General features: G+C 43.5%; 1 protein-coding gene across 1 annotated transcript in view; it reads left to right on the top strand.

Moving 5' to 3' along the window:
- The window catches only part of LOC122919706 (mucin-5AC-like), a gene marked incomplete at its 5' end in the record, with an annotated part of 89,100 nt that extends 70,598 nt beyond the window's left edge, over positions 1-18,502 (top strand). The window contains one exon of the mRNA XM_044268889.1: positions 17,451-18,502. Coding sequence (XP_044124824.1) covers positions 17,451-18,502 — 1,052 coding nt within the window. The remainder of the gene's footprint in view (positions 1-17,450) is intronic.
- Between the last annotated feature and the right edge of the window lie 9,287 nt (positions 18,503-27,789).

Below are 27,789 nucleotides of genomic sequence, written 5' to 3' on the forward strand. Positions count from 1 at the left end.
AGAAGTCATGTGACATGGCCAGCGTCACATGGCTCACTCTCCTGCATCCAGCTCAGACTCAGCCCTGTTACTATGGGAGCGGAGGACGCCAGCCACGCTGGAGAGACGTGTGCAGCTGGGTCCTCCCCGCCCCTTGTTACTCTGGAGATGAGGACACCACGCGTGTCCTCACTCCGATGTCACTGCAGGGCACCGGCGATGCTGGGGAGATGGAGCGCCCCCGACAGTACCTCTCCTTCCACGAGGGGCCACCGGACTCAAAGTCACCAGGGATGTTTTTTCAGGATGAGCGAGATGGAATTTCTTTTATCAACCTGGTAGCATGCATCATATTCACCGGCTCCTAGTTTGGAACTTTCCAATCATTGTCGGATGGGCGTGACCATTGATAAAAAATTTGACATCATAACCTTACCCAGAATGCACTTTTGCTACTGTTGTAATGTCACCTACTCATACCTAGGTGGCACTGCTGTGTAAGCTATTTGCATCATAGTATAAAGGGTTAACTTCTGTAAGTCTGAATAAAGGTATAATATACAATTGACCTTAAAAGCTTTAATTCAAGGCTATAGGGATTAACTCTGACACTTGTAGCAATTAGAGACAGACCTCTAGGCGTCTCTCTGAATGTTTCTCACACTGTTTATTTGTGCGTAAATAACTTCAATGGCTTTGTTTTCTCAGAGATATCAGTACCTCCTCTCATACCAAAGAGGTGAATAATTGTTACAAAACACACATCTTCACAGACACTCTTTTAGAGACAAAGATTCTCCTAATGAGAAATATATATAATATACTGGATACATGTTGTCTTCATCACATATAACAGTATAATATATATTATATGTTCTACTGATTGTCTTATGCTAAGGACTAAGGCTCATTAAATGAATACATGCATATTATATATTTTGCTTCATTAATAAATGCCTAATTGTATAGGTAATTATCACCAGCTGCATAGAGCTTATCTTTACCTCCCTGTCATAAATTTTAAAGTAGACAAGGAGTATTCTTCTCAGACTGGTACCTTTATGAGAAGAATGTTAAACAAAACAAGGAATGCAACAGCTCACTGCAAACCAAATAAAGTACAAAATTGCATCATAATATCAAATGCTGAACTAATAAGTTAGAGATATTTGGCAAATCGTTTTGTACAAAATTATTTGAGCCCGTCTGCCGACCGTCAAGGCAATCTCTAGTTAGACGGGTTCCTAACACTAAATATATCTGTTATGTGCCATAGCAGCTATCATACAATTCAGAAAGTGCAGGTTCCACTTACATGCTGGATCCGCCTGAATTTCCGTCATTTTCGGTGCCAAAATGGCCTCCACTATATCCAGGGAAAGCAGTCACCAGCATGCACGCCGGGCCCACTCCACACCACCCCCGGCGCCACATGGTCACCAAGGACTGCAATGAGAGTCCACACACTATCTCTCTCCTGGTGCCATGTGGCTTCAGTGAGTGATGGGGAGTGGGCCAGGCTATATACTAACACTAATTAAAATCAACCTGTGGGACAAACGAGCTGGTCAGGAGTGCACGACTAAAGAGGCAGCCACACCTCCAGCACAAACTGCAGAGAAAAAAGGGGGTCAGTCAGCACATCCCAAAGCGCAGGGGCACGTTGCTATGGCTGAGAACAAGACTGTTAAACAAAACAAGGAATGCAACAGCTCACTGCAAACCAAATAAAGTACAAAATTGCATCATAATATCAAATGCTGAACTAATAAGTTAGAGATATTTGGCAAATCGTTTTGTACAAAATTATTTGAGCCCGTCTGCCGACCGTCAAGGCAATCTCTAGTTAGACGGGTTCCTAACACTAAATATATCTGTTATGTGCCATAGCAGCTATCATACAATTCAGAAAGTGCAGGTTCCACTTACATGCTGGATCCGCCTGAATTTCCGTCATTTTCGGTGCCAAAATGGCCTCCACTATATCCAGGGAAAGCAGTCACCAGCATGCACGCCGGGCCCACTCCACACCACCCCCGGCGCCACATGGTCACCAAGGACTGCAATGAGAGTCCACACACTATCTCTCTCCTGGTGCCATGTGGCTTCAGTGAGTGATGGGGAGTGGGCCATTATGAGAAGAATAACACTAAAAAGTTGAAACCTTCGTGTGACCTTACTTTGGCCTTCTCAAGACATACAAAATTGTAACTATAGTCGAGCATGGCTCTTAAAGGGAATGAACATTCATCTTGACTAAAATAATTGGATATCAATGCATTTACCTATGAAAAGGCACAACACAGTCTTACCCATGATTGCGGTTTTGAGTAATGAACCAGGCTGGGAGTTTTTAAAAACCTCAGGAATCTTTTGCAGGTGTTTAGAGTTAATTAGTTGATTCAGATGATTTGGTTAATAGCTCGTTTAGAGAACCTTTTCATGATATGCTAATTTTTTTAGATAGGAATTTTGGGTTTTCATGAGCTGTATGCCAAAATCATCAATATTAAAACAATAAAAGGCTTGAACTACTTCAGTTGGTGTGTAATGAATCTAAAATATATGAAAGTCTAATGTTTATCAGTACATTACAGAAAATAATGAACTTTATCACAATATGCTAATTTTTTTAGAAGGACCTGTGTATATATATATATATATATATATATATATATATATATATATATTATACTGGATACTTCTTGTCTTCATAACATATAACAATATAATATAAAGTAATATATATATATATATATATATATATATATATATATATATATATATATGTCCTACTGATTGTTTTATGCTAAGGACTAACTAAGGCTCATTAATTGAATACATGTATATTATATATTTTGCTTCATTAATAAATACCTAATTGTATAGGTAATTATTACCAGCTGCATAGAGCTTATCTTTATCTCCCATCATAAATTTATAAGTAGACAAGGAGGCCTCTTCTCGGACTGGTACATTCATGAGAAGAATAACACTAAAAAGCAGAAACCTTTGTACGACCTTACTTTGGCCTACTCAAGACACACAAAATTGTTAATTTAGTCGAGCATGGCTCTTAAAGGCAATGAACATCCATCTTGACTAGAATGAATTGGATATCAATGCATTTACCTATGATAAGGCACAACACCATAACCCTTCCAATGGACAAGGTATTGAAATGAATTTCAAATTTTCCTGACATCCAAGATCTTGGACATAATATATTCATTTTGTCCGTCCACCTCTACCGGAGAAGGGAACTACGGGCGAAACATATTTCTTAAGCAAGGATTTGTGGAATACGTTGTGAACACGAAACAAGTTCGTCAGCTTCGACCTAAATGACACGGGATTTATAATGTCGACAATTTCATATGGTCCAACAAATCTCGGCACAAACTTCCTAGAAGACACTTTTAACGCCAGTTTTTTGGTGGACAGCCAAACCCTCTAGCCGACTTTAAAATCCACCCCCTTAGAAAGCTTCCTATTAGCTTTTATTTTCTGAACCTCCTGGGCTTTTTCAAGGTTCAGTTGAACCTGAGCCTAGACTGTGCACAGCTCTGAAGTAACACTATCAGCCTCAGGGTTAAGTGAGGAAACAGAAGAACAAGAATGTAATCAAGGATGGAAACCTAAGTTAAAGAAAAACAGAGATACTCCAGTGGAAGAGTTCAGAAGGTTATTAATTGCGAACACCGCCAAAGGAAGATATCTTTCCCACAACCGCTGATGTAACAACTTAAAAATTGTTCAACAGCCTGATTCAACCGTTCCGTTTGACCATTGGTCTCAGGATGAAAGGCTGACGAAAAGGATAATGAAGTGTCACATCTTTGACATAATGCTCTCCAAAACTTGGAAATGGACTGGACACCCCTGTCCGATACAATGTTCTCCGGAACTCCATTCAATCGTACAACTTGATCAATAAATAAAGAAGCCAGGGTCTTGGCATTAGGGAGCTTAGCCAGAGGAACGAAGTGCACCATTTTACTGAACCTATTAACCACTACTTAAACCACAGACTTACCCTCAGATGGTGGCAAGTCAGTAATAAAATCCATAGAAAGATGTGACCAGGGTCTACTAGGAATGGGTAGTGGTCGTAATTTACCAGCTGGACGTGTTCTGGGAGTCTTGGACCTGGCACATACCTCGCAATCAGACACATACGAACTGATATCCCTCGATAAGGTGGGCCTCCAGTAGTATCTGGACACGGGTTCTCTGGTGGCATAAATACCAGGATGACCGCATTAAAACAGAATTATGGCACTCACCCAAAAGTCAGAGACGGAAATGCCCTGAACGAATAACTTATCTGTGGGTGTCTGTGCAGGAGCTAGGTGTTGTGCTGCCTCAATATCAGAAGCAAGATCAGATGATACTGATGCCACAATTATGTTTGCTGGCAAAATGGGTTCAGGAGGAGTGTCTGGAGGTTAAAACGCACAAAATCTTCGAGACAAAGCATCCGCCTTCGCATTCTTACTTCCTGGCCTGAAAGTAATAGAGAAGTTAAATTGCGTTAAGAATAATGCCCATCTAGCTTGCCGAGAATTAAGATGTTTAACAGAATCGAGAAAAAATAAATTCTTATGGTCAGTAAGAACAGTGATACAATGTTTGGCCCCCTCCAAAAAATGTCTCCACTCCTCAAATGCCCACTTAATGGCCAGCAATTCACGATTTCCAATGTCGTAATTCCTCTCAGTGGGAGAGAACTTACATGAAAAGAATGCACAGGGTCTTAGGTTAGTGAGGTTAGAGGGTCCCTAAAAAAGAACTGCCCCCACCCCATCCTCGGAAACATCAACCTCCACCACAAAAGGTTTCTTCTGATCCGGCTGAATCAAGATTGGGGCATTCTCAAAACACTTCTTAAGGGTTTCGAAAGGCCTCAATGACCTCCACAGGCCAGTTTACAAGATCCGCCCCTTCTTAGTTAAGTCGGTTAAGGGTCTAGCAATTACCGAAATTTGGAGTTGGAGAACCCTAGAAAGCACTGTAATGCTTTAAGGGAAGATGGCCTCACCCAACATTTAATCGCCTTTAACTTTCCTGGATCCATCTTAAACGAGTGTGGAGTAAGGACATACCCTAGATACAACATTTCTTGTACCCCAAATATACATTTCTCCAACTTGGCAAACAATTGATTAGATTTATAGAATTTGGAGCACCTGCTTGATATGAGTAACATGGGAATCCCAACTCAAAGAAACAAAATCTAAATATCGTCAAGCTACGCAATCATAAATCTACCAATAAATTCTCTGAATAAGTCATTCATGATATTTTGAAAAAACTGCCGGAGCATTACTGAGTCCAAAAGGCATGACTAAGTATTCAAAGTGTCCCCCAAGAGTATTAAAAGCAGTTTTCCACTGATCTCCTTCCTTAATTCGAATTAAATTATATGCCCCTCTCAAATCAAGTTTAGAAAACCAAGATGCCTCAGAACCTGATTAAACAAATCTGGAATCAATGGAAGGGAATATTGATTTTTAATAGTGATCTTATTCAATTCTAGATAGTCGATACAGGGTCTGAGGCTCCCGTGCTTTTTTTCAACAACAAAAAAAAAACGTCCCCATAGGGGAAAAAGAGGGTCTAATGTGCCCTTTAGCTAGGCTCTCCTTAATATATTCCTTCAAGGAATTACGTTCGGGACTAGACAAATTATATAGTCGACCCTTAACGAATCTAGATCCTGCCACTAAGTCAATAGTGCAGTTGTAAGGTCTATAGGGCGGAAGACTCTCTTGGTCAGATGTGGAGAAAACATCAAAATATTCCTCAGTAAATGGAGGTAAGGTCTTATTTTCAGCAGAGACCCCCGCTTAAACAATGTGAAAACAGGAGTTACATTTAGGACCCCATCTTTCAACCTCCCCATGGTCCAATTGATAACAGGATTATGTAACTGGAGCCAAGACATACCTAAAACCACTTCTACGGGAAAATTTTCCAAAACCAGAAAAGAGCAATTCTCAGTATGACACGACCCTACGGTCAAGGTTATTTAGGAAGTACAACACTTGACCGTTCCACCCAACAAAGGAGTGGAATCAATGGCTACAATGTAAATAGGGCTAGGCAGGGCTAAAATAGGTATCCCTACATGAACAGCAAACTTGAGTTCAATAAAGTTAGAGGCCAAACCAGAATCAATAAAGGCATTACCAGAACTCCTATAGGACCCCAAAGAAATAACAATAGGAACTAGAAACTTTTTTCTTACCACCCCAGGGAGTACCTTGTCCTTAGATCCCTCAGATTTGGGTGATCTTCCAGAAGGAGGAACCTTGGGACAGTGTCGGATACAATGATCAGAGTTGCCACAGTAAAAACATGTACCCCGGCGTCAGCTTTGGTCTCTTCTGGTCATCCCAAGCTGCATGGGTTCATAAGTCGGAGTCTCTGACTTGACCCCCAAAGGACAAATCTCTGGTTTGGACAGACCTGTGGAAAAAACAGATGTTCCCACTGTCTTTCCCTAATACGTCTGTCCAGTCTCACAGCAAGAGTCATGGTTTGTTCCAAGGTCTCAGGACAATGATAACACACTAGCATGTTTTTGAGATTTTCCGACAGGCCTGACCTAAACTGACTTTTGAGAGCAGGTTCATTCCAACCAGAGGGAATGCACCACTTTCTGAATTGAGTACAATAATCCTCTACTGGCTAGTCACCCTGCACAAGAGACTTAGGCTGACTCTCTGCCACGGTCGCCCTGTCCAGTTCATCATACAGAACCCCAAGAGTGATCAGTGAGACTTTGCAGAGGGTCCATGGTAATATATGGCCTGTGATTCTGTCACAAATAGGGGGTAGGAAGGAGTGCACCCCTGACTGCCACCCACGCCTCTGTCCCTGCCTACTTGCACTTACCCGTCCTAGATAACGGAGCGCAACTGGGCATCGGTCCCTAAATTACATACATGCGGGATAGACAAACAAGACTGACAATACGGAAAGTCAGATAGCAAAGTCAAAACCAGGAAGTCACGGCAGTACAAAGGAGCAGGCACAGCGAGTCTAAACACTAGCCAGAAGTCAAACCAGGAGATAACAACAAGATACAAGGAGCGGGCAAAGAAGAGTCAAAACACGAGCCGAGAGTCAATACCAGAAGTTACCACAATACACATGGAGCAGATGAGGACGAGTCAAACACGAGGCGAGAGTCAATACCAAAAATCAGAGGAAATAATGCAGCAGTATACACTAGATACGGACCTTAATCACAGGAAACTTGTGGCCAGCAGGCTGCCTGTTAAATAGTGAGGAGTAGGAGTCATGTGACGTGGCTAACTTCACATGACTCGCTCTCCTGCATCCAGCTGAGCGCCAAGTGCCCAGCTCAACGCTATGACTCAGCCCTGTTACTATTGAAGCAGAAGACGCCAGCCACGCTCGAGAGACGTGCGCGGCTGGGTCCTCCCCACCCCTTGTTACTCTGGAGTCGAGGACGGGGGGAAACTGGTATATCACACCAATTGAAATTATTTGTTCCAATAGCATTTGTCACTCGGTGTAGTTACGGTGACACAGCAGAACCGCACACAAATGCTGCACTACCCAAATGCACTATATAGAAAGTATATTATTGGTATTTCACACGCCTGCCTCAATCATTTTTTTTTTTGTGGGGCAACTGGTATATCACACAAGTTGAAATTATTTGTTCCAATAGCGTTTGTCACTCGGTGTAGCTGCGGTATCTCAGCAGAACCACAAACAAATGCTGCACAACCCAAATTCACTATACAGAAAATATATTATTGGTATATCACACTAGTATTGAGCGTGAATATTTGAATATCGCAAATTCGAGAATTCGCAAATGTTTAGAATATAGTACTATATATTCTTTTTTTAGGATATTCATCTTTTTTTTTTACTCGAAAAATGGGCAATGTAATGATCTTGTAATATGCGAATATTACACGATCAATACAGGCATAGGTCAAAAAGGAATATATAGCACTATATTGAATATAGAGCTATATATTTGTTTTTTAGAATATTCATAATTTTTTTTTCCAGTAACGCAGCAGAACTGCACACAAATGCTGCACTAACCAAATGCACTATATAGAAAGTATATTATAAGTATATCACACTCTTGCCTCAATCAGTTTTTTTTGGGGGGGCAACTGGTATATAACACCAGTTGAAATTATTTGTTCCAATAGCGTTTGTCACTCTGTGTAGCTGCGGTAACACAGCAGAACCGCACACAAATGTTGCACTGCCTAAATGCACTATATAAAAATTATATTATTAGTATATCACACCCCTGCCTCAATCAGTTTTTTTGTGGGGCAACTGGTATATCACACCAGTTGAAATAATTTGTTCCAATAGCGTTTGTCACTCTGTGTAGCTGTGGTAACGCAGCAGAAATGCAAGCAACTGCTGCATTACCCAAATGTATACAAAATGAAAAGAATGACGTGGTATTAAACAAGCAGGAAGTGCTTAAACCCACATGCATGTGATAATCAATATAACAAAATAATAGCAAAGACAGGTGCACTCTGCGGTCTTACTAAACCCTCAAACTGATTTTAAATTTGAGAGATTAGCCAACATGTCCTACTGTGTAGGACATGTCTGAGCCCGAGCACCGCGCCAAGGTTTCTCAAGTAGCTCGGGACCTAATACTCACCTACCTGTGCCTATGTGGGCAATACCAGGGACCAGTGGGCGAATTACAGGATTATTAGCATCGTCATTAGCAACGGGCCACAAGTGCAGGATTTGCTCCCCTGTACATATATGCACAACTGCATGTGGGTTTGAGCACTTCCTGCCTGTTTAATACCACGCCATTATTTTTCAGTTTGTATTTATAGAGATTCCTGGAGGTGTATAAACTCCAATTTAAATATGCCTGTTCTCCATCTACAGGTTTGATTTAGGTGCACCTGTGAGGCCTGGGCCATATCAGCCAGTCTTGAGTGGGACTCGCAGACTCCTTCCTCCTCCCATTGCTAGCATGGTTAGAGGTAACTGGTGAATTGTCTGTGAGTCGGCCTCATGCTCCTGTAATTTGCCCACTGGCTCCTGGTATTGCCCACATAGGCACAGGTAGGTGAGTGCTAGGTTCCAAGCTACTTGAGAAAACTTGGCACGGTGCTCGGGCTCAGACATGTCCTACACCGTAGGACATGTTGGCTAATCTCTCAATTTTAAAATCAGTTTGAGGGTTTAGTAAGACCGCAGAGTGCACCTGTATTTGCTATTATTTTGTTATATTGCACTACCCAAATGCACTATAATATACTTTCTATGTTAGAAAGTATATTTTAAGTATATTACACCCCTCAGTATGTCACACCTATAGATTGCACACCTATACCAGTCCTTAAAAGGACTTTTGTGGCCCTATTAGCTAGTGTTTGGTGTCTCTAACAGTCTGCCCCTGCTTCACACAGCAACCTCTCCCAACACTGGCATTAGACTGAATGTAAAATGGCAGCCAGATCGGGTGTATTTATAAGGAAGGGGGTCTGTTCATGTGCTGAAACATCTTGTACCACCTGATGGATGTGTCATGGGTCAAATTTCTTCACAATGTGAAAGAATATGGCGCCGGCGGATATTGCCATATGTTCGACCATTCTGCGAAACGCGAATGCGCAAAGTTTGCCGCAAAACAACTGCCGGGTGAACCGCGAGGCCATCTAGCAGACATATTGCTAATTTGATTTCAACAGGAATCTTCACTGCCATAGTAGCCCAACTCATCCCATGGCAGACTTCTTGGCACCTTTAAGGTTTTATATGGTCAGGGTCAGAATCACACAATAAGGTAACAGATATAGGAACACCCGGCATATACATAAAAAATTATACAACGGATAATAAATACAATATCCCACAAATTTTGCCTAAAATCTTATACAGATATTAGAGACAGGCCTCTATTTATCACAACCCTCATCTAAACAGAGAAGAGAGCAGCTATAACTAGCATCTTTCTCTTTCCAGCATTACATGGATAGCACTTCAATTTCGCGACACATGTCATGCTTCATTTTCTCTGTGATAGAGCCATAGGGAACTAGAGCATTTGATGATTGACTGGTAGTGGGATTTGTTTATTCTACGTGGAATAAAAGGGGTGATCTAAAGTGGACAATTACTTAACATTTTTGGCCTCATTCAAAAAATAATTTTTACATGATGTAGTCATTAGTGAGCGAAAGGAAACTAATTTTTACCAACCATGTAAGATTAGATAATCCCTGATACATTCCATTGTGACACTTAAATTCTGCATGGAAATCATAATTGCTTAAGTAATCTTCTTGACAATTATTCTGAAGCTTATGTGAAGCTTGAAAAGGGTTGTCTGACTGACAGATTTAGGTCACGTGACACGTCAGACATTGTTTCTGAAGTTCATCTCATCATAAATAGTATATAAAGATGTTATTTCTAGTAATGATCGAGCACCCAAGTATTTGGGTGCTCGGCCCGAACACCCTGTTCTAAAGAGGGGACGGTACCTGGTCCATTGGAAAAAGTCAGAAAGTGACAGAAACACCACCGAAATGGATCGGGAACAGCATGGGGACGATGTCTGGATGTATCTTGGACTCCCAGGTCACTGCTGGGAACCATGTTGTCCGAGTTGTACGCCACTTTTACAGACTGACAAAAATACACACAACCCCCCCCCCCCCCCAAAAAAAAAAAATTTACAGAAAAAATTGTTAGGAAACATTGTTTCCTGTATATTCAATTGTATATAAAGTGCAAGAGCTGCCAAAAATTACAAGGAAGAGGCACTCTGATACAACATGTATATCACATAAATGAGGGCCTCATTCACATTGAGTTGCGGGCCTGCAGGTGAGCTGACCCTGTAAAAGATTTTAGGTTTGGGCCTGCAGGTGAGCTGACCCTGTAAAAGATTTGAGTTGCAGGCCTGCAGGTGAGCGAACCCTCTAAAAAATTTGATGTGAGGGCCTGCTGGTGAGCAGACCCTCTAAAAAATTAGATGTGAGGGCCTGCTGGTGAGCAGATACTCAAAAAAATTAGATGTGAGGGCCTGCTGGTAAGCAGACCCTCTAAAAAAATTATATTCAAAGGCCATATATGCGAGGGCATTATATGTGACGAATAAGAAATGCATGTTGGTATGATGGAGGAGGAGGAGAAGAATGCAAAAAGGAAGATTTAACCATATACCTTTCTTTGTGGTGGAAGGGGTGAATGGGAATACAGTCTATTAACTACATTAAAAACAACACATGTAAATTGCCTTTATGGTAGTCAGTATTCCTCTGGTGGAGTTGAGAAGTCATGGGAATTAAAGTTCCATGGGTACTGCCCTCTGTAGCAGAGGCAACTGTCTCCAACTTTTCCTCCTCCTCCTCTTCATAGTCCAATTTGCGCTGAGAAAACAAACTGAGGGTGTGCTGGCTCCCACCCTGTGTAATGTCCTCTCCCATTTCCTCGTCTGCCATATTCAGAGCATCGTACTTAATTGTGGGATGGTTACGCTGATAATAGCGTTATTGCCACTAACCATCTGTGTGGATTCATCAAAGTTTTTTAAAACCTCACAGAGGTCTGACATCAATGCCCACTCCTCGCTTGTGAATAGTGGCAGTTAACTCGAAAGGCGACGACCATGTTGCAGCTGGTATACCATAACTGCCCTCTGCTGCTCACAAAGCCTGGCCAACATGTGGAACATAGAGTTCCAGTGCGTGCTCACGTCGCTCAACAGTCGGTGAGCTGGAAGCCGAAAGCGCTGCTGAAGCGTTAACAGACCGGCTGAATCTGTGGACGACTTACGGAAATGGGCGAACACGCGGCACACCTTCACTAGTAGCTCTGGTAAATTGGGGTAGGTTTTGATAGACTGCTGAATAGTGATGTCCCGAACTATTCGCCGGCAAACAGTATCCCGGCAGATACAAAAAATTATATTTAAAATTTTTCTGTGATATAATCACATTTGCACGCCTGTGTGTGTCAGGCCAACACATGCTGTATTGTGGCCACTGGCTAGGCCTCCACTCATACCGTTACAGGGTGTCATTCACTCAAATACCTTGCAGATAAAAAAAAATCTATTAAAAACTGTTCTGTGATATAATCACATTTGCAAATTGCAAGCCTGTGTGTGTCAGGGCCACACAGACTGTATTGTGGCCACTGGCTAGTGGCTAGGCCTCCACTCATACCGTTACAGGGTGTCATTCACTCAAATACCTTGCAGATAAAAAAATATTCTATTTAAAATGTGTCTGTGATATAATCACATTTGCAAGCCCGTGTGTGTCAGGCCCACACAGACTGTACTGTGCCCACTGCCCACCACTTATATAGGGTGGCACAGTACCTTGCACACATAGTAAAACTTATCTAAAAAAAATGACAGGCAGAGGCAGGCCATCCCACAGGGGCCGTCGTGGTCGTGGTGCTGTGATTTCCACTGGCCCTGGAATAATGCAGTGTTCAGAGGCCACATACCGTACCCTGAACCCAAAAAATTCTGAGAAAATAGTTGACTGGCTCACACAGGACACCCAATCTTCAACAGCTTCCGCTAAGAACCTTGACGCACCATCCTCCTCCAGCTCAGCTTTGGTCACCTGCTCTCAAGTTACCACTCTCCTGCCCGCCGCCACCACCACTACCACCACAGCCACGACAGCCGCTTCACTTAATCCCTCAGAGGAGTTATTTACACAACAGTTGGATGAAATTAGTGATGCGCAACCATTATTGCCAGGGGATGTAGATAACAGGGATATGTCTCAGTCAGGCAGCATTACACACATGGACGTACAGTGTGATAATGATGATGATGTTGTACCCGCTGCTGCTTCCTTTGCTGAGGTGTCAGATACAAGTGAAGTGGTTGATGATGACGATGTGTCCATGGATGCCACGTGGGTGCCTGCTCGAAGAGAAGAAGAAAAGGGGGAAAGTTCAGAAGGGGAGACAGAGAGAAGGAGGAGACAAGTTGGAAGCAGGGGGAGGTTGTCGCAAGGAGCTGGTGGCACAGTCAGACAGCATGTATCGGCACCCGGGGTCAGCCAGACAGCACGCCAATCAACGCATGCTGTTGCCACCACCAGAATGCCGTCATTGCAAAGCTCAGCAGTGTGGCATTTTTTTTGTGTGTCTGACTCTGACAACAGCGATGCAATTTGCAACCTGTGCCAAAAGAAACTGAGTTGTGGGAAATCCAACACCCACCTAGGTACAACTGCTTTGCGAAGGCATATGATCGCACGTCACAAACGCCTATGGCATCAACACATGATGATGAGTAGAAGCAGCACACATGCTCAAAGCCACCATCCTCCTCCTGGTCCAGCATCTTCAGCCACGTCAACTACTGCTGTCCTCCTTGCCCCCTCTCAACCACCCGCCACTCCGCCTCTCACCGAGAGCAGTTCCATCTCATCTGCCCACAGTCAGGTGTCTGTAAAGGAAATGTTTAAGCGTAAGAAGCCAATGTCACAGAGTCACCTCCTTGCCCGGCGTCTGACAGCTGGCATGACGGAACTCTAAGCCTGCCAGCTTTTTCCATACCAGCTGGTGGAGTCTGAGGCCTTTAAAAAATGTTGTCGCTATTAGGACACCACAGTGGAAGGTACCCGGACACATTTTTTTTCAAAAAGGCAATCTTAAACCTCTACTCAGTGATTGAAAAGGAAGTCATGGCATCTCTGGCATACAGTGTTGGGGCAAGGGTCCATCTGACCACTGATACCTGGTCTGCAAAGCACGGTCAGGGCAGGTATATCACCTACACTGCGCATTGGGTCAACCTGCTGACGGCTGCCAAGCATGGAATGTGTGGCTCTGCAGCGGAGTTGGTGACACCGCCACGACTTGCAGGCAGGCCTACTGCCACCTCCTCTACTCCTCCTACTCCATCCTCTTCCATAACCTCCTCGGCTGAGTCCTCTTCTGCTGCGGCATTTGGCTGCACATCAACTGAATTCCCCCAGCTCCCCAGGGGCTATTCCACATCCCGGATACAACAGTGTCATGCTGTCTTGGGGTTGACTTGCCTGAAAGCAGAGAGCCACACCAGATCAGCACTCCTGTCCACCCTGAACGCACAGGTGGATCAGTGGCTGACCCCGCACCAACTGGAGATCGGCACAGTGGTGTGTGACAATGGAAGCAATTTGTTGGCGGCAATGAATTTGGGCAAGTTGTCACATGTGAGGTGCATGGCACATGTGTTGAATCTCATCGTACAACGCTTTGTGTCTAAGTACCCAGGCTTACAGGAAGTCCTCAAGCAGGCCAGGAAGGTGTGTGGCCATTTCAGGCGTTCCTACACGGCCATGGCGCACTTTTCAGACATTCAGCGCCGAAACAACATGCCAGTGAAGCAATTGATTTGCGACAGCCCGACACGTTGGAATTCAACACTCCTAATGTTCAACCGCCTGCTCCAACTAGAAAAAGCCGTCAACGAGCATTTGTATCACCGGGGTGCTAGGACAGCCTCTGCGGAGCTGGGAATTTTTTTGCCACATTAGTGGACGCTCATGCGCAATGCCTGTAGGCATTGTGACAAACCTAGTCAGTCGCACCGAAGGCACCATCAGCAACCTCATCCCATTTGTTTTCTTCCTGGAGCGTGCCCTGCAAAGAGTGCTGGATCAGGCTGTAGATGAGCGTGAAGAGGAAGAGTTGTGGTCACCATCACCACCAGAAACATCCTTGTCATCATCACCTGCTGGACCTGCGGCAACGCTGCAAGAGGAGTATGAGGAAGAGGAGTCAGAGGAGGAATGTGGCTTGGAGGAGGAGGAGGAAGACCAACCACAGCAGGCATCCCAGGGTGCTCGTTGTTGTCACCTATCTGGGACCCGTGGTGTTGTACGTGGCTGGGGGGAAGAACAGACCGTCAATGACATCAGTGAGAAGGAGGAACGGGAAATGAGTAGCTCGGCATCCAACCTTGTGCAAATGGGGTCTTTCATGCTGTCATGTCTGTTGAGGGACCCTTGTACAAAATGGATGAAGGAGAACGACCTGTACTGGGTGGCCACGCTACTAGACCCCCGGTATAAGCAGAAAGTGGCGGAAATGTTACCAAATTACCGGAAGTCAGAAAGGATGCAGCAGTTTAAAACCAAACTAAAAAATATGCTTTACACAGCTTATAAGCGGGATATCACAGCATAACGGGAATCTAACAGGGGAAGAGGGGAAAGTAATCCTCCTCCTACCATGACCACGGCAGCAAGGACAGGATGCTTTACAGATGTGTTGTTGATGGAGGACATACAGAGCTTTTTCAGTCCTACGCATCGCCACAGCCCTTCGGGATCCAGCCTTAGAGAACGACTTGACCGACAGGTAGCAGACTACCTCGCCTTAACTGCAGATATCGACACTCTGAGGAGCGATGAACCCCTTGACTACAGGGTGTGCAGGCTTGACCTGTGGCCTGAACTATCCAAGTTTGCGGTAGAACTTCTGGCCTGCCCCGCTTCAAGTGTCCTGTCAGAAAGGACCTTCAGTGCAGCAGGAGGCATTGTCACTGACAAAAGAAGTCACCTTGGTCAATAAAGTGTTGATTACCTCACCTTCATTAAGATGAATGAGGCATGGATCCCGAAGGGACTGACAGTGGGGCATACGTTTGACTAACAAAAGACCTGATGACATGCCTTGGCCTCAAAATGGTCCCCACGCTGCTGTATTTAATGTCTGCATACCGGATGACTTTCGTAAATTCTCCGCCACCAACTAGGGTTCAAGCCGCAATGTTTTAGTCACCTTTCTGACTGGAAAACATTAATTTTTCCGGTTCAGCGGCTGCAACAATACCTAATTTTTCAGGCATGTGTACATGCCTAATTTTTCTGGCCTCTAGTGCTGCACTGTGGCTGCAAAAACAAAACAAAAAAAAGGCACATACATGTGTCAATTCCCCTTCGTGATCAGTACCTTGTTGTGGTGAAGGGGCTTGCGTATCACAATGAAGCGATCATCACCTCTATGAGTGTGTTGGCAATGTTGTCACATCCCAGATAAGGCCGTTGCTTCATTATGATCAGACTAAAAGCGATCGGCTGGATAAAAACATTATTTTACTTTCTTTTTTTTTTGTTGTATGGGTTTTTAATACATAAAATAAAAAAATCATAATAAAGTCTCTTAATAGTTTATTAGAAATAATGCAGACAATTTAAAAAATCCCCATCAATTCCAATACAAAGCAAGTACAGAGCTCAGAACAAAAATTATTTCAGGATGTCGTTAATTCGACAATGATTAATCAATTCAACACACGTCCCCGGATAGGGGACATAACAGGGATTAAACTGATGAGAATAGTACTACAGAAAATACCACTCATATCGGGTTTGACAGTAAATTGCACGGCGCAGACGCAGTGACTGTGGCGTGGATTCAAATAAAGGGGAGGGAGCCAGTGTTTTTTTTAACCATCTCCCCGTTCGAAAAATCTATTTAGTAAATGGACCCAGATTGGGGATATTACGTAACAGGGATTAAACTGATGAGAATAGTACTACAGAAAATACCACTCATATCGGGTGTGACAGTAAATTGCACAGCGCAGACGCGGTGACCGTGGTGTGGATTCAAACAAAGGGGAGGGAGCCAGCGTTTTTTTAACCATCTCCCCATTCGAAAAATCTATTCAATTCACCTTTCTGTGACCCTTGGTGTTGTACGTGGCTGGGTGGAGGAAGAAACCTTCAATGACATCAACAGGACATGGCTAGCTTGGCATCCAACCTTGTGCAAATGGGGAGTTTGCTGTTGGGCAAATGGACTGTTTGCGGTTGTTTGCGGTGCATTAAAAGGGGAGTTTGGTCTGTCAATGTCTGTGAAGCGGGCGTAACCCTTACACTACCTGATCGATACATCATACCTGATCGTATACACACACTGGATGTTTTAAACCACGTTGTTCCCAAACAAATTGGATTGTTAGGTGATTTATGCCCTTTATGGATTAAAATCCAACTCTGCGTCAACTATGTAACTACTGTGGGAGTTTTGCCATGGATCCCCCTCCGGCATGCCACAGTCCAGGTGTTAGTCCCCTTGAATCAACTTTTCCATCACTACTGTGGCTAGAAAGAGTCCCTGTGGGTTTTAAAATTCGCCTGCCTATTGAAGGCAATGGCGGTTCGCCCGGTTCGCAAACATTTGCAGAAATTTGCGTTCGCCGTTCGCGAACGGAAAATTTTATGTTCGCGACATCTCTACCCACTACTACTGAAGCTTCAATTGCTACTGAAGCTTTAACTACTACTGAAGCATCTGTTAGTACTGATGTTCCAACTTCTACTGAAGCACCAACTACTACTGAAGCATTAACTAGTACTCAAACTGCAATTACTACTTACCCCATGAGGGATAAACTACTACTGAAGCTCCAAGTACTACTGTTGCTCAAACAACTACTGAATTGACGACTACAGAAGCTCCAACAATTACTGAAGCTCCAACTACTACTGAAGCTCAAACTAATACTGAATCTTCAACTTCTACTGAAGCACCAGCTACTACTGAAGCTCAAATTACAACTGGGGCTCCAACTTTGACTAAATCAACTGCTACTTTAGCTCTAACCTCTACAGTTGCAGTAACTACAGCTGAAGCACCAAATACTACTAAAGCTCAAACTACTACTGAAGATACAACTTTTACTGAAGCATCAACTACAACTGAAGTTCAACCTACTGCTGAAGCTTTAATTAACACTGAGGGATCAACTACTAGTGAAGCTTCAACTACTACAGAAGCTCCAACTTCTACTGAATTACTAACTACTACTGAAGCTCAAACTACTGCTGAAGCTCCAATTTCTAATAAAGCGTCAACTTCTACTGAAGCTCAAACTACTACTGAAGTTCCAACTTCTTCTAAAGCACCGACTTCTAATGAAACACTGACAACTAGTACTGAAGTTCCAACTACTATTCTAGCTCAAACTAATACTGAATTGACTACTACAGAAGTTCCAACTACAACTAAAGCAGCAACTACTACTGAAGCACCAAATTCCACTGAGGATTCAACTACTACTGGAGCTCAAAGTAAAACTGGGGCTCTAACTTCAACCAAATCATCAATTGCTACTGTAGCTCTAAATTCTATGGAAGCTTCAACTTCTACAAATGCACCTATGACTACTGAAGCTCTAAGTTCCACTATAGCACCAACTATTAGTAAAGAACCCACTACTACTGAATCTCCAACTACTACTGAGTCCTTAGCTGCCACTGAGGCATCAACCACTATTGAAACTTCTTCTGAATCAACTACTGCAGAAGCTCCAACCACCACTGTAGCTTCAACCACTACTGAAGCTCCAGCTGCTACAGAAGCTCCAACCTCCACTGCAGTTCCAACTTCTGCTGAAGCTCCAACTGCCAATGAAGCACCAACTACTACTGAAGCATCAAGTACTAATGGTGCTCTAACTTCTACTGAATCACCAACTGCTACTATAGCTCTAATTTCCACTTAAGCACCAAATGCAACTGAGGCTTCAATTCCTACTGAAACATTAACTACTACTCCATCTCAAACCATTTCTCTAGCTACAACGACTACAGAAGCTCCAACCACTACTGGACATCAAACTACTTCTGAAGCAATAACTGCAACTGGGGATCCAACTTCTACTTAATCACCAACTGCTACTGTTACTCAATCTACTACAGAATCTCCAACTACTACTGAAGCACTAAGTACTACTGGGGCTACAACTTCTACTGAATCACCAACTGCTACTGTAGTTCTATTTACTACTGAAGCAGCAACTACTACTAAAGCACCAACTACAACTGAATTTCTAACTTCTACTAAAGCACCAACTACTACTGAAGTGTCCACTACTACTTAAGCATCCAGTATTACTGAAATGTCCACTACTACTGAAGCATTGACTACTAGAGAAGCTCCAACCACTACTGAAGCACTGACTACTACAGACGCTTTAACCAGTACTGAAGCTCTTATTGCTACTGAAGCAACAACTTCTACTGAAGCTCCATCTTCTACCGTGACACCATCTACTACTAAAGCTCCAACTTCTTCTTTATCTAAAACTGCTACTGAAAACATAAATTACTACTGAAGCACCCACTTCTACTGAAGCTCCAAATAATACTGAAGTACCATCTTCAACTACTTCTAATCCTCAAGCCACTAGTGTAGCACCAACTGCTACAGGAGCACCGACAGCTAGTGCAACTCTAACTACTACTACTGAAACAGTAACTACTACATAAACTTACTACTGGAGAACTAACTATAATCACACTCCCAACTATTAACAAGATATCAGCTACTAATGTAGCATCAACCTCTACTGCACCTCCAGCAACTAGTGAATTACTATCTACTACTAAAGCAGCAACTATCACTGAAGCTCCAAGTACTCCTGAACCACTGACTTTCTGAATCATCGACTAGCAATGAAGATTAAGGCTACTTTCACACTTGTGTTTGGTGTGGATCCGTCATGGATCTGCACAAACGCATCCGTTCAGATAATACAACCGCATGCATCCGTTCAGAACGGATCAGTTTGTATTATCTTTAACATAGCCAAAACGGATACGTCTTGAACACCATTGAAAGTCAATGGGGGACTTATTTGTTGTCTATTGTGCCAGATTGTGTCAGTAAAAATGGATCCGTTGCCATTGACTTATATTGTGTGTCAAAACGGATCCGTTTGGCTCAGTTTCGTCAGACGGACACCAAAACAAAGAGAAATAGAGTTGGAATAGAGCCAAACTGAGCCAAACTGATGCATTCTGAGCAGATCCTTATCCATTCAGAATGCATTAAGGGCAAAACTGATCAGTTTTGGACCGCTTGTGAGATCCCTTAATGGATCTCACAAACGGAAACCAAAAACGCCAGTGTGAAAATAGCCTTAACTACTACTGAAACTTCAACATCTATGGCACCTTCCACTACTACTGTACCTCCCACTATCACTACAGCTACTTCTGTATCTCTAACTACTACTGCAACATTGACTACCACTGAAACAGCAACAACTACGTTAACAGTGACTACTGCTAAAACACCAACTGCTACTGCTCCTCCAACATCTACTTCAGCTCCAACAACTACTTCAGCACCAGCTACTACTGCACCTGCAACATCTACTGCAGCTCCAGCTTGTAATGCATCTCCAACATCTACTGTACTTTCTACTGTACCTCCAACTACTACTGCATCTACAACATCTACTGCTGTTTCAGCTACTACTGCACCTACTGCAGTTCCAACTACTAAACCTACAAGATATATTTCAGTTCCTCTACTGAACCTACAACTACCACTGCACCTACAACATCTACTGCTGTTTCAACTACTAAACCTACAACATCTACTTCAGTTCCAACTACTACTGCACCTACAACTACCACTGTTCTTCCAACATCTACTGTAGTTTTGACCAATACAGTAGCTCCAGTTATTCCAATAGGTCCTGTTACTACCATAGGACAAAATTCTACTACCACAAAAAGTAAGGATAAAATGTTTTTGTCACACTATGACTTTTATTTATTGCATTTTTTCCACTTATATATTGAAAAACGAAAAGGAACTTAACTTTTTATATAGATTGTATGTGCCCCAATTTGTTAAATAAAAAAGCAAAAAAATAAATAAAATTCTACATACAGTAAAGTGCCTAGATGGGCTTTTGAGATTCATTACTGTATCAGAGCCTGGGCCCACCGTAGGATCCAGTTTCTTTGGTGGGTCAGTCCAAACCAGTGGAGAACTGTAAATTCAATGGAGAACATTTATTAAATATAGCATTTTTAAAACCAATTTTATAAGAAGAAACTGTATATGCATGATATGCACAAAATTTATCAAATGCTTTGATAAATTTGGTGAGACTTTGCTTCACTTTCTAGGCCACCCCTTTCCTGGAGTAACCTTTCAACAATTTTTTTAACTTTTTAAAAAGTCACAGTTGATAAATCTGGCCTAACCATGTCACCTTCCCACATATTTTTAAAATTATAGTTTTTGTTTTTCAGAGTGAAAATGTCACTGTTGAGCAAATAAACACAAAAAGTTGTAAAGACCTTTTCTGCAAGTTTTTGAAGCTAAAATTCTCAATTACAGGACTTGATAAACTTGGCATCACAGATGAGCAAATTGTTGTGTCCAAATGTTGTGCTCGATTACCTAATTTGATTATTATTATCTTGATTTTATCATAAAATAATCTGAAACCAGGAAAATAGATTCATCCAAAAGGTAAACTCAAAACACCCAAGTAATATCTCTACTAGGTGAAGGACATTTCTTTCCAACCAGCCTTTAGAGTATGATTATATGTCTCAATGGCAGATTAAGGGTAATATAGGCCCCGGGCTTTTTACACAACCTGCCATATCTACAGTCAGCAGCACCAGCCCCAGTAATCACAATGCCAAGGTTGGTGGTGAGATGACAAAGAAGACCCATCCACTTAGGATCAGACACACTTTGCCCTGCCTTTTCCCCCTAACCCTAGAGAATTTTGTCAAGCAGCCTGTGCCCACCCCAGCTGGCCCCCTGAGCATAGTGCATTGTGGACCCTATAACCTCCCCTTTTCCCCCAAGGACTGAGCCACCATGCAACCTGTGCTCTTCCCAGTTGCCTTACCTGAGAATAGTGCATTACTGCCTGAGGAATCTTGATCTCTCCCTCCCCCCAATGAGTGTGCTTTGGGGCCTGTGCCCTCTCCAATTCTCCATGAGGACTGTGCATTAAGGCCTTTGTAACCTTATCCCCAATCCCTTTAAGGAGCTGCTCATTGCCTATGCAAGCACCCTGCCTCCCTTTCCCATGTGAATTGCGCATTGGAGCCTGCTGCATAACCCCACACCCCAGTCCTCCCTCGAGAATAGCTGTTGAGGGAAGTGTTGGATTTAAATATATATGTATATATGCCCTTACATATATGCATGTATATTGGCCCTTTTATATTGTGTATATGTACATGCATGTAGATGTGCCCCAAACATCTATATATGTGTATCTGCCATGGCTCATCCCCAGGTATATATATATATACAGGTCCTTCTCAAAAAATTAGCATATTGTGATAAAGTTCATTATTTTCTGTAATGTAATGATAAACATTAGACTTTCATATATTTTAGATTCATTACACACCAACTGAAGTAGTTCAAGCCTTTTATTGTTTTAATATTGATGATTTTGGCATACAGCTCATGAAAACCCAAATTTCCTATCTCAAAAAATTAGCATATTTCATCCGACCAATAAAAGAAAAGTGATTTTAATACAAAAAAAGTCAACCTTCAAATAATTATGTTCAGTTATGCACTCAATACTTGGTCGGGAATCCTTTTGCTGAAATGACTGCTTCAATGCGGCATGGCATGGAGGCAATCAGCCTGTGGCACTGCTGAGGTGTTATGGAGGCCCAGGATGCTTCGATAGCGGCCTTAAGCTCATCCAGAGTGTTGGGTCTTGTGTCTCTCAACTTTCTCTTCCCAATATCCCACAGATTCTCTATGGGGTTCAGGTCAGGAGAGTTGGCAGGCCAATTGAGCACAGTAATACCATGGTCAGTAAACCATTTACCAGTGGTTTTGGCACTGTGAGCAGGTGCCAGGTCGTGCTGAAAAATGAAATCTACATCTCCATAAAGCTTTTCAGCAGATTGAAGCATGAAGTGCTCCAAAATCTCCTGATAGCTAGCTGCATTGACCCTGCCCTTGATAAAACACAGTGGACCAACACCAGCAGCTGACATGGCACCCCAGACCATCACTGACTGTGGGTACTTGACACTGGACTTCAGGCATTTTGGCATTTCCCTCTCCCCAGTCTTCCTCCAGATTCTGGCACCTTGATTTCCGAATGACATGCAACAGTCCAGTGCTGCTTCTCTGTAGCCCAGGTCAGGCGCTTCTGCCGCTGTTTCTGGTTCAAAAGTGGCTTGACCTGGGGAATGCGGCACCTGTAGCCCATTTCCTGCACACGCCTGTACACGGTGGCGCTGGATGTTTCTACTCCAGACTCAGTCCACTGCTTCCGCAGGTCCCCCAAGGTCTGGAATCGGTCCTTCTCCACAATCTTCCTCAGGGTCCGGTCACCTCTTCTCGTTGTGCAGCGTTTTCTGCCACACTTTTTCCTTCCCACAGACTTCCCACTGAGGTGCCTTGATACAGCACTCTGGGAACAGCCTATTCGTTCAGAAATTTCTTTCTGTGTCTTACCCTCTTGCTTGAGGGTGTCAATGATGGCCTTCTGGAAAGCAGTCATGTCGGCAGTCTTACCCATGATTGCGGTTTTGAGTAATGAACCAGGCTGGGAGTTTTTAAAAGCCTCAGGAATCTTTTGCAGGTGTTTAGAGTTAATTAGTTGATTCAGATGATTAGGTTAATAGCTCGTTTAGAGAACCTTTTCATGATATGCTAATTTTTTGAGATAGGAAATTTGGGTTTTCATGAGCTGTATGCCAAAATCATCAATATTAAAACAATAAAAGGCTTGAACTACTTCAGTTGGTGTGTAATGAATCTAAAATATATGAAAGTCTAATGTTTATCAGTACATTACAGAAAATAATGAACTTTATCACAATATGCTAATATTTTGAGAAGGACCTGTATATATATATGGGCCTATAACTGCCCATGTATGCCCCAGGTTTATAATGAGTATATATATGTATATAGATGCGCCCCAAGTATCTATATACATATATATATACACTCACCTAAAGAATTATTAGGAACACCATACTAATACGGTGTTGGACCCCCTTTTGCCTTCAGAACTGCCTTAATTCTACGTGGCATTGATTCAACAAGGTGCTGATAGCATTCTTTAGAAATGTTGGCCCATATTGATAGGATAGCATCTTGCAGTTGACGGAGATTTGAGGGATGCACATCCAGGGCACGAAGCTCCCGTTCCACCACATCCCAAAGATGCTCTATTGGGTTGAGATCTGGTGACTGTGGGGGCCATTTTAGTACAGTGAACTCATTGTCATGTTCAAGAAACCAATTTGAAATGATTCGAGCTTTGTGACATGGTGCATTATCCTGCTGGAAGTAGCCATCAGAGGATGGTTACATGGTGGTCATGAAGGGAAGGACATGGTCAGAAACAATGCTCAGGTAGCCCCTGGCTTTTAAACGATGGCCAATTGGCATTAAGGGGCCTAAAGTGTGCCCAGAAAACATCCCCCACACCATTACACCACCACCACCAGCCTGCACAGTGGTAACAAGACATAATGGATACATGTTCTCATTCTGTTTACGCCAAATTTGGACTCTACCATTTGAATGTCTCAACATAAATCGAGACTCATCAGGCCAGGCAACATTTTTCCAGTCTTCAACAGTCCAATTTTGGTGAGCTCGTGCAAATTGTAGCCTCTTTTTCCTATTTGTAGTGGAGATGAGTGGTACCCAGTGGGGTCTTCTGCTGTTATAGCCCATCCGAATCAAGGTTGTGCGTGTTGTGGCTTCACATATGCTTTGCTGCATACCTCGGTTGTAACGAGTGGTTATTTCAGTCAACGTTGCTCTTCTATCAGCTTGAATCAGTCAGCCCATTCTCCTCTGACCTCTAGCATCAACAAGGCATTCTCGCCCACAGGACTGCCGCATACTGGATGTTTTTCCCTTTTCACACCATTCTTTGTAAACCCTAAAAATGGTTGTGCGTGAAAATCCCAGTAACTGAGCAGATTGTGAAATACTCAGACCGGCCCGTCTGGCACCAACAATCATGCCACGCTCAAAATTGCTTAAATTATCTTTCTTTCCCATTCTGACATTCAGTTTGGAGTTCAGGAGATTGTCTTGACCAGGACCACAACCCTACATGCATTGAAGAAACTGCCATGTGATTGGTTGACTAGATAATCGCATTAATGAGAAATAGAACAGGTGTTCGTAATAATTCTTTAGGTGAGTGTATATACTTAAATTCCCCCCATAGGTACAGCGTTCAGGCAGTTCCTGCAGGGGGGTGGATATGTCTCAAGGTGGCTGGTGACTTCAAAGGCTAAGGGATCAATAGATCTGAGGCCTTTTGTTGAGTTTATCAGCCTAGTTACTATGCTCGGGCCTAGTTACCTTATGTTTGTGACATGGCTGGGCGTGTGGTGCTGCTAGCCTCAGGGGGCCAATTGGCAGGCATACGTCACAGTCACTCTATGATGTCACATCCCTGAGGAGGGGGAGGTGGGCTGTTTCTGAGGCTGATATAGGAGCCTGAAACCAGGAACAGGGGTCTCTTGCAACCAGACTAGAATCAGAGACACATGGGAGAGAGCAGCTACATGATGACCACCTGGAAAAGGCCTACTAACTCTGGAAGGATTAAGTATCTACCTGTCTAGCCCCTATCTACCCCTCACTTACCCCCTATAACCCCTTCCCTGCCACCAACACATCCCATTGCAATAACCCCTGACCTACACCCCTGATGGCACCCCTGCATACCCCTGCAGCACAGAACCCCTGCATGCTGCCCTGCCTCACACCACCTCACTGTACACTTGCAGGGTATTAACCCCTGCATTGCTGTACAGCCCCGATCACCCCCATTGTTAACCCTTCCCTAATCTACTTGTGTTTGGGGTCTGCTTACACCCCTGTAAGACCACTGTTAACCCTCGTCGTACCCCATAGGAATAGTGAATAGAACCAGGTGGGTGGGCTGTTAATATGTGTATGTGTGAACTGTATAGTTAGTTTATGGGTGGAATTTGGGAACGTGTAGTGTAGTTGAGTACTGTATATTTAGTGCTGTATTGTTAGTGTATTGCATGCTTAGTTGTCACGGCTAAGGATGGTGAAAACCCTCAGCCGTGCGATGCCCGGAGATGTTAAGCGCTGCTTGGCCAGGACGACAGTATTAGGGAGCAGGTCACCTCCTATCGCGTCCCTAAACTGACCCTGACTCCTAACCATATGAGTCAACCCTGAAGATTGGGAGGACTCATACACTGGATGCCTTGGGGTACCTGCTAGCCCTCAGGATTGCCCTGGAACAAGAAGCAGGGTAAGATGACCTGTTCCTCCTAGGCACGGAGGAACAGGAGTCTCACTAGCCAAACTGCAAAGGGAAGAGAACATAAACGGCCTATGGATATGGCAGGAGGATGAAAAGCACTTCCACACCTACCTGCCACAGACACAGAGACTGGATCCCGTGCAATACAGCAAATGTCCACACCCAAACACTACTGGACACAGCACACACACAAACACACAGGAACCCAGATCCATAGGTGCATAACATAACAAGGAAAACATCAAGTGGACATCACATAAACTTAAGAATCACAATTCGTTTATGACCACAAGGGTGGCCCCCACTGGCAGATTGAATAACAAGGAGGGTGTCTCCAGCAAAGCATGGCTGAAGAACCCCTCAGCAACTGATATGCAAAGAGGCTTTATAGCCCAAAGTGGCCACACCCACACAGACACACAAGGAGAGGGAATTAACCCTTTCAAGACTAACAGGGAGTGAAACCACTAAAGGGGAAGTGTCCAAATGCACAACACACTGCAGCTGTTACCGCAGGCAACAACATGGGTGGCAACCATGTCCTGGGAGTCAGCCAGAAGGCCGAGACACTGCCACCACATGTACATAAACCAAACGTTGCCACGGGCAGCTACAGTGAAGGGAAATGTCACAGTGCACACCTAACATAAGACCTCGTGCACACCAGACATACAAAGTGCATACATAAACACACAAGCCAAGTGCAACCGCATGCACTTACAGCAAGCTGCCTATCAACAGCTCAGGCTGCTATGCTGCAACAGCACAACATAACTTGTTGCCCGCAACCACAAGTGAAGCAGCAAACTAGCGGCCCTCACCTGTGGTTGAACACCTACATACAAACCGCAGGCAACAGCCTGCGGTTCAAGAGTCACGACCATGACCATGGCCGTGACATTAGTGTATTAGGTTTTAATAAATACTGTGTTTTATGTACAACTATCTGTGTAACGTGTTGTTATTAATGATAGTTAGTTTAGTAAGGCGCATGCAGCTAGCATAGTGATTAGTGTAAGGCAAAGTATAGTCAAAGCATTGTATTGTTGTTATATAAAGGTATAAATAGGCAGAGTCATTAATAGATAGCTCCTCCTATTTATGAATATTAATTTATCGATATTTGCATAAATATTGGTGATTAATATTCCCCCTTTACATTGGCGAGTCAGGCCCACTGCTTAGATTTTGAAATCTGTGTTTGGCAGCAGAGTGTGGACTGTGTTCTTGTGTTGTGGGGTCCTGGGGAGCCAAGGCATGACTATGCCATTGGTTCTGCGGGCCTCCACAGGACAGGATCACAGGGGGGAATCAGCCTGGGTACACATGAGTGGACGGGGATAGGGTGCCATCAATAACAAGATGGTGCTTTGTCCACAGCACTTCAGTTATCCTAACCTAGTAGGGTGGCCATCCTTATCTGTTGGTGCAGAGGGATGTGTAGCAGAGGACGCGATTCTCTGAAGGTAGGGTGTTCAGACACCAGTGTTGGGATAACACTGGTGTCCTTCCTCAATAGTGAAAAAGCAATGAATTGAATTTGTTGCCTTTTCACCACTGAGAGAAGAACTATAAGTTCCGAAACGCGTCTGTTGGCAGTTCCTGAACGGACAGTGTGGATTGTCACTTATTTAAAATTTCGGCACAGTGGAACTCCAGTTAGCTGTTGGCGTCTCGGCAAGTCCAACACGCATGCGTTAGAAGACGCGCAGCAAGGA

This window comes from Bufo gargarizans, chromosome 9, assembly GCF_014858855.1.
Source record: "Bufo gargarizans isolate SCDJY-AF-19 chromosome 9, ASM1485885v1, whole genome shotgun sequence".
Taxonomy (NCBI): domain Eukaryota; kingdom Metazoa; phylum Chordata; class Amphibia; order Anura; family Bufonidae; genus Bufo; species Bufo gargarizans.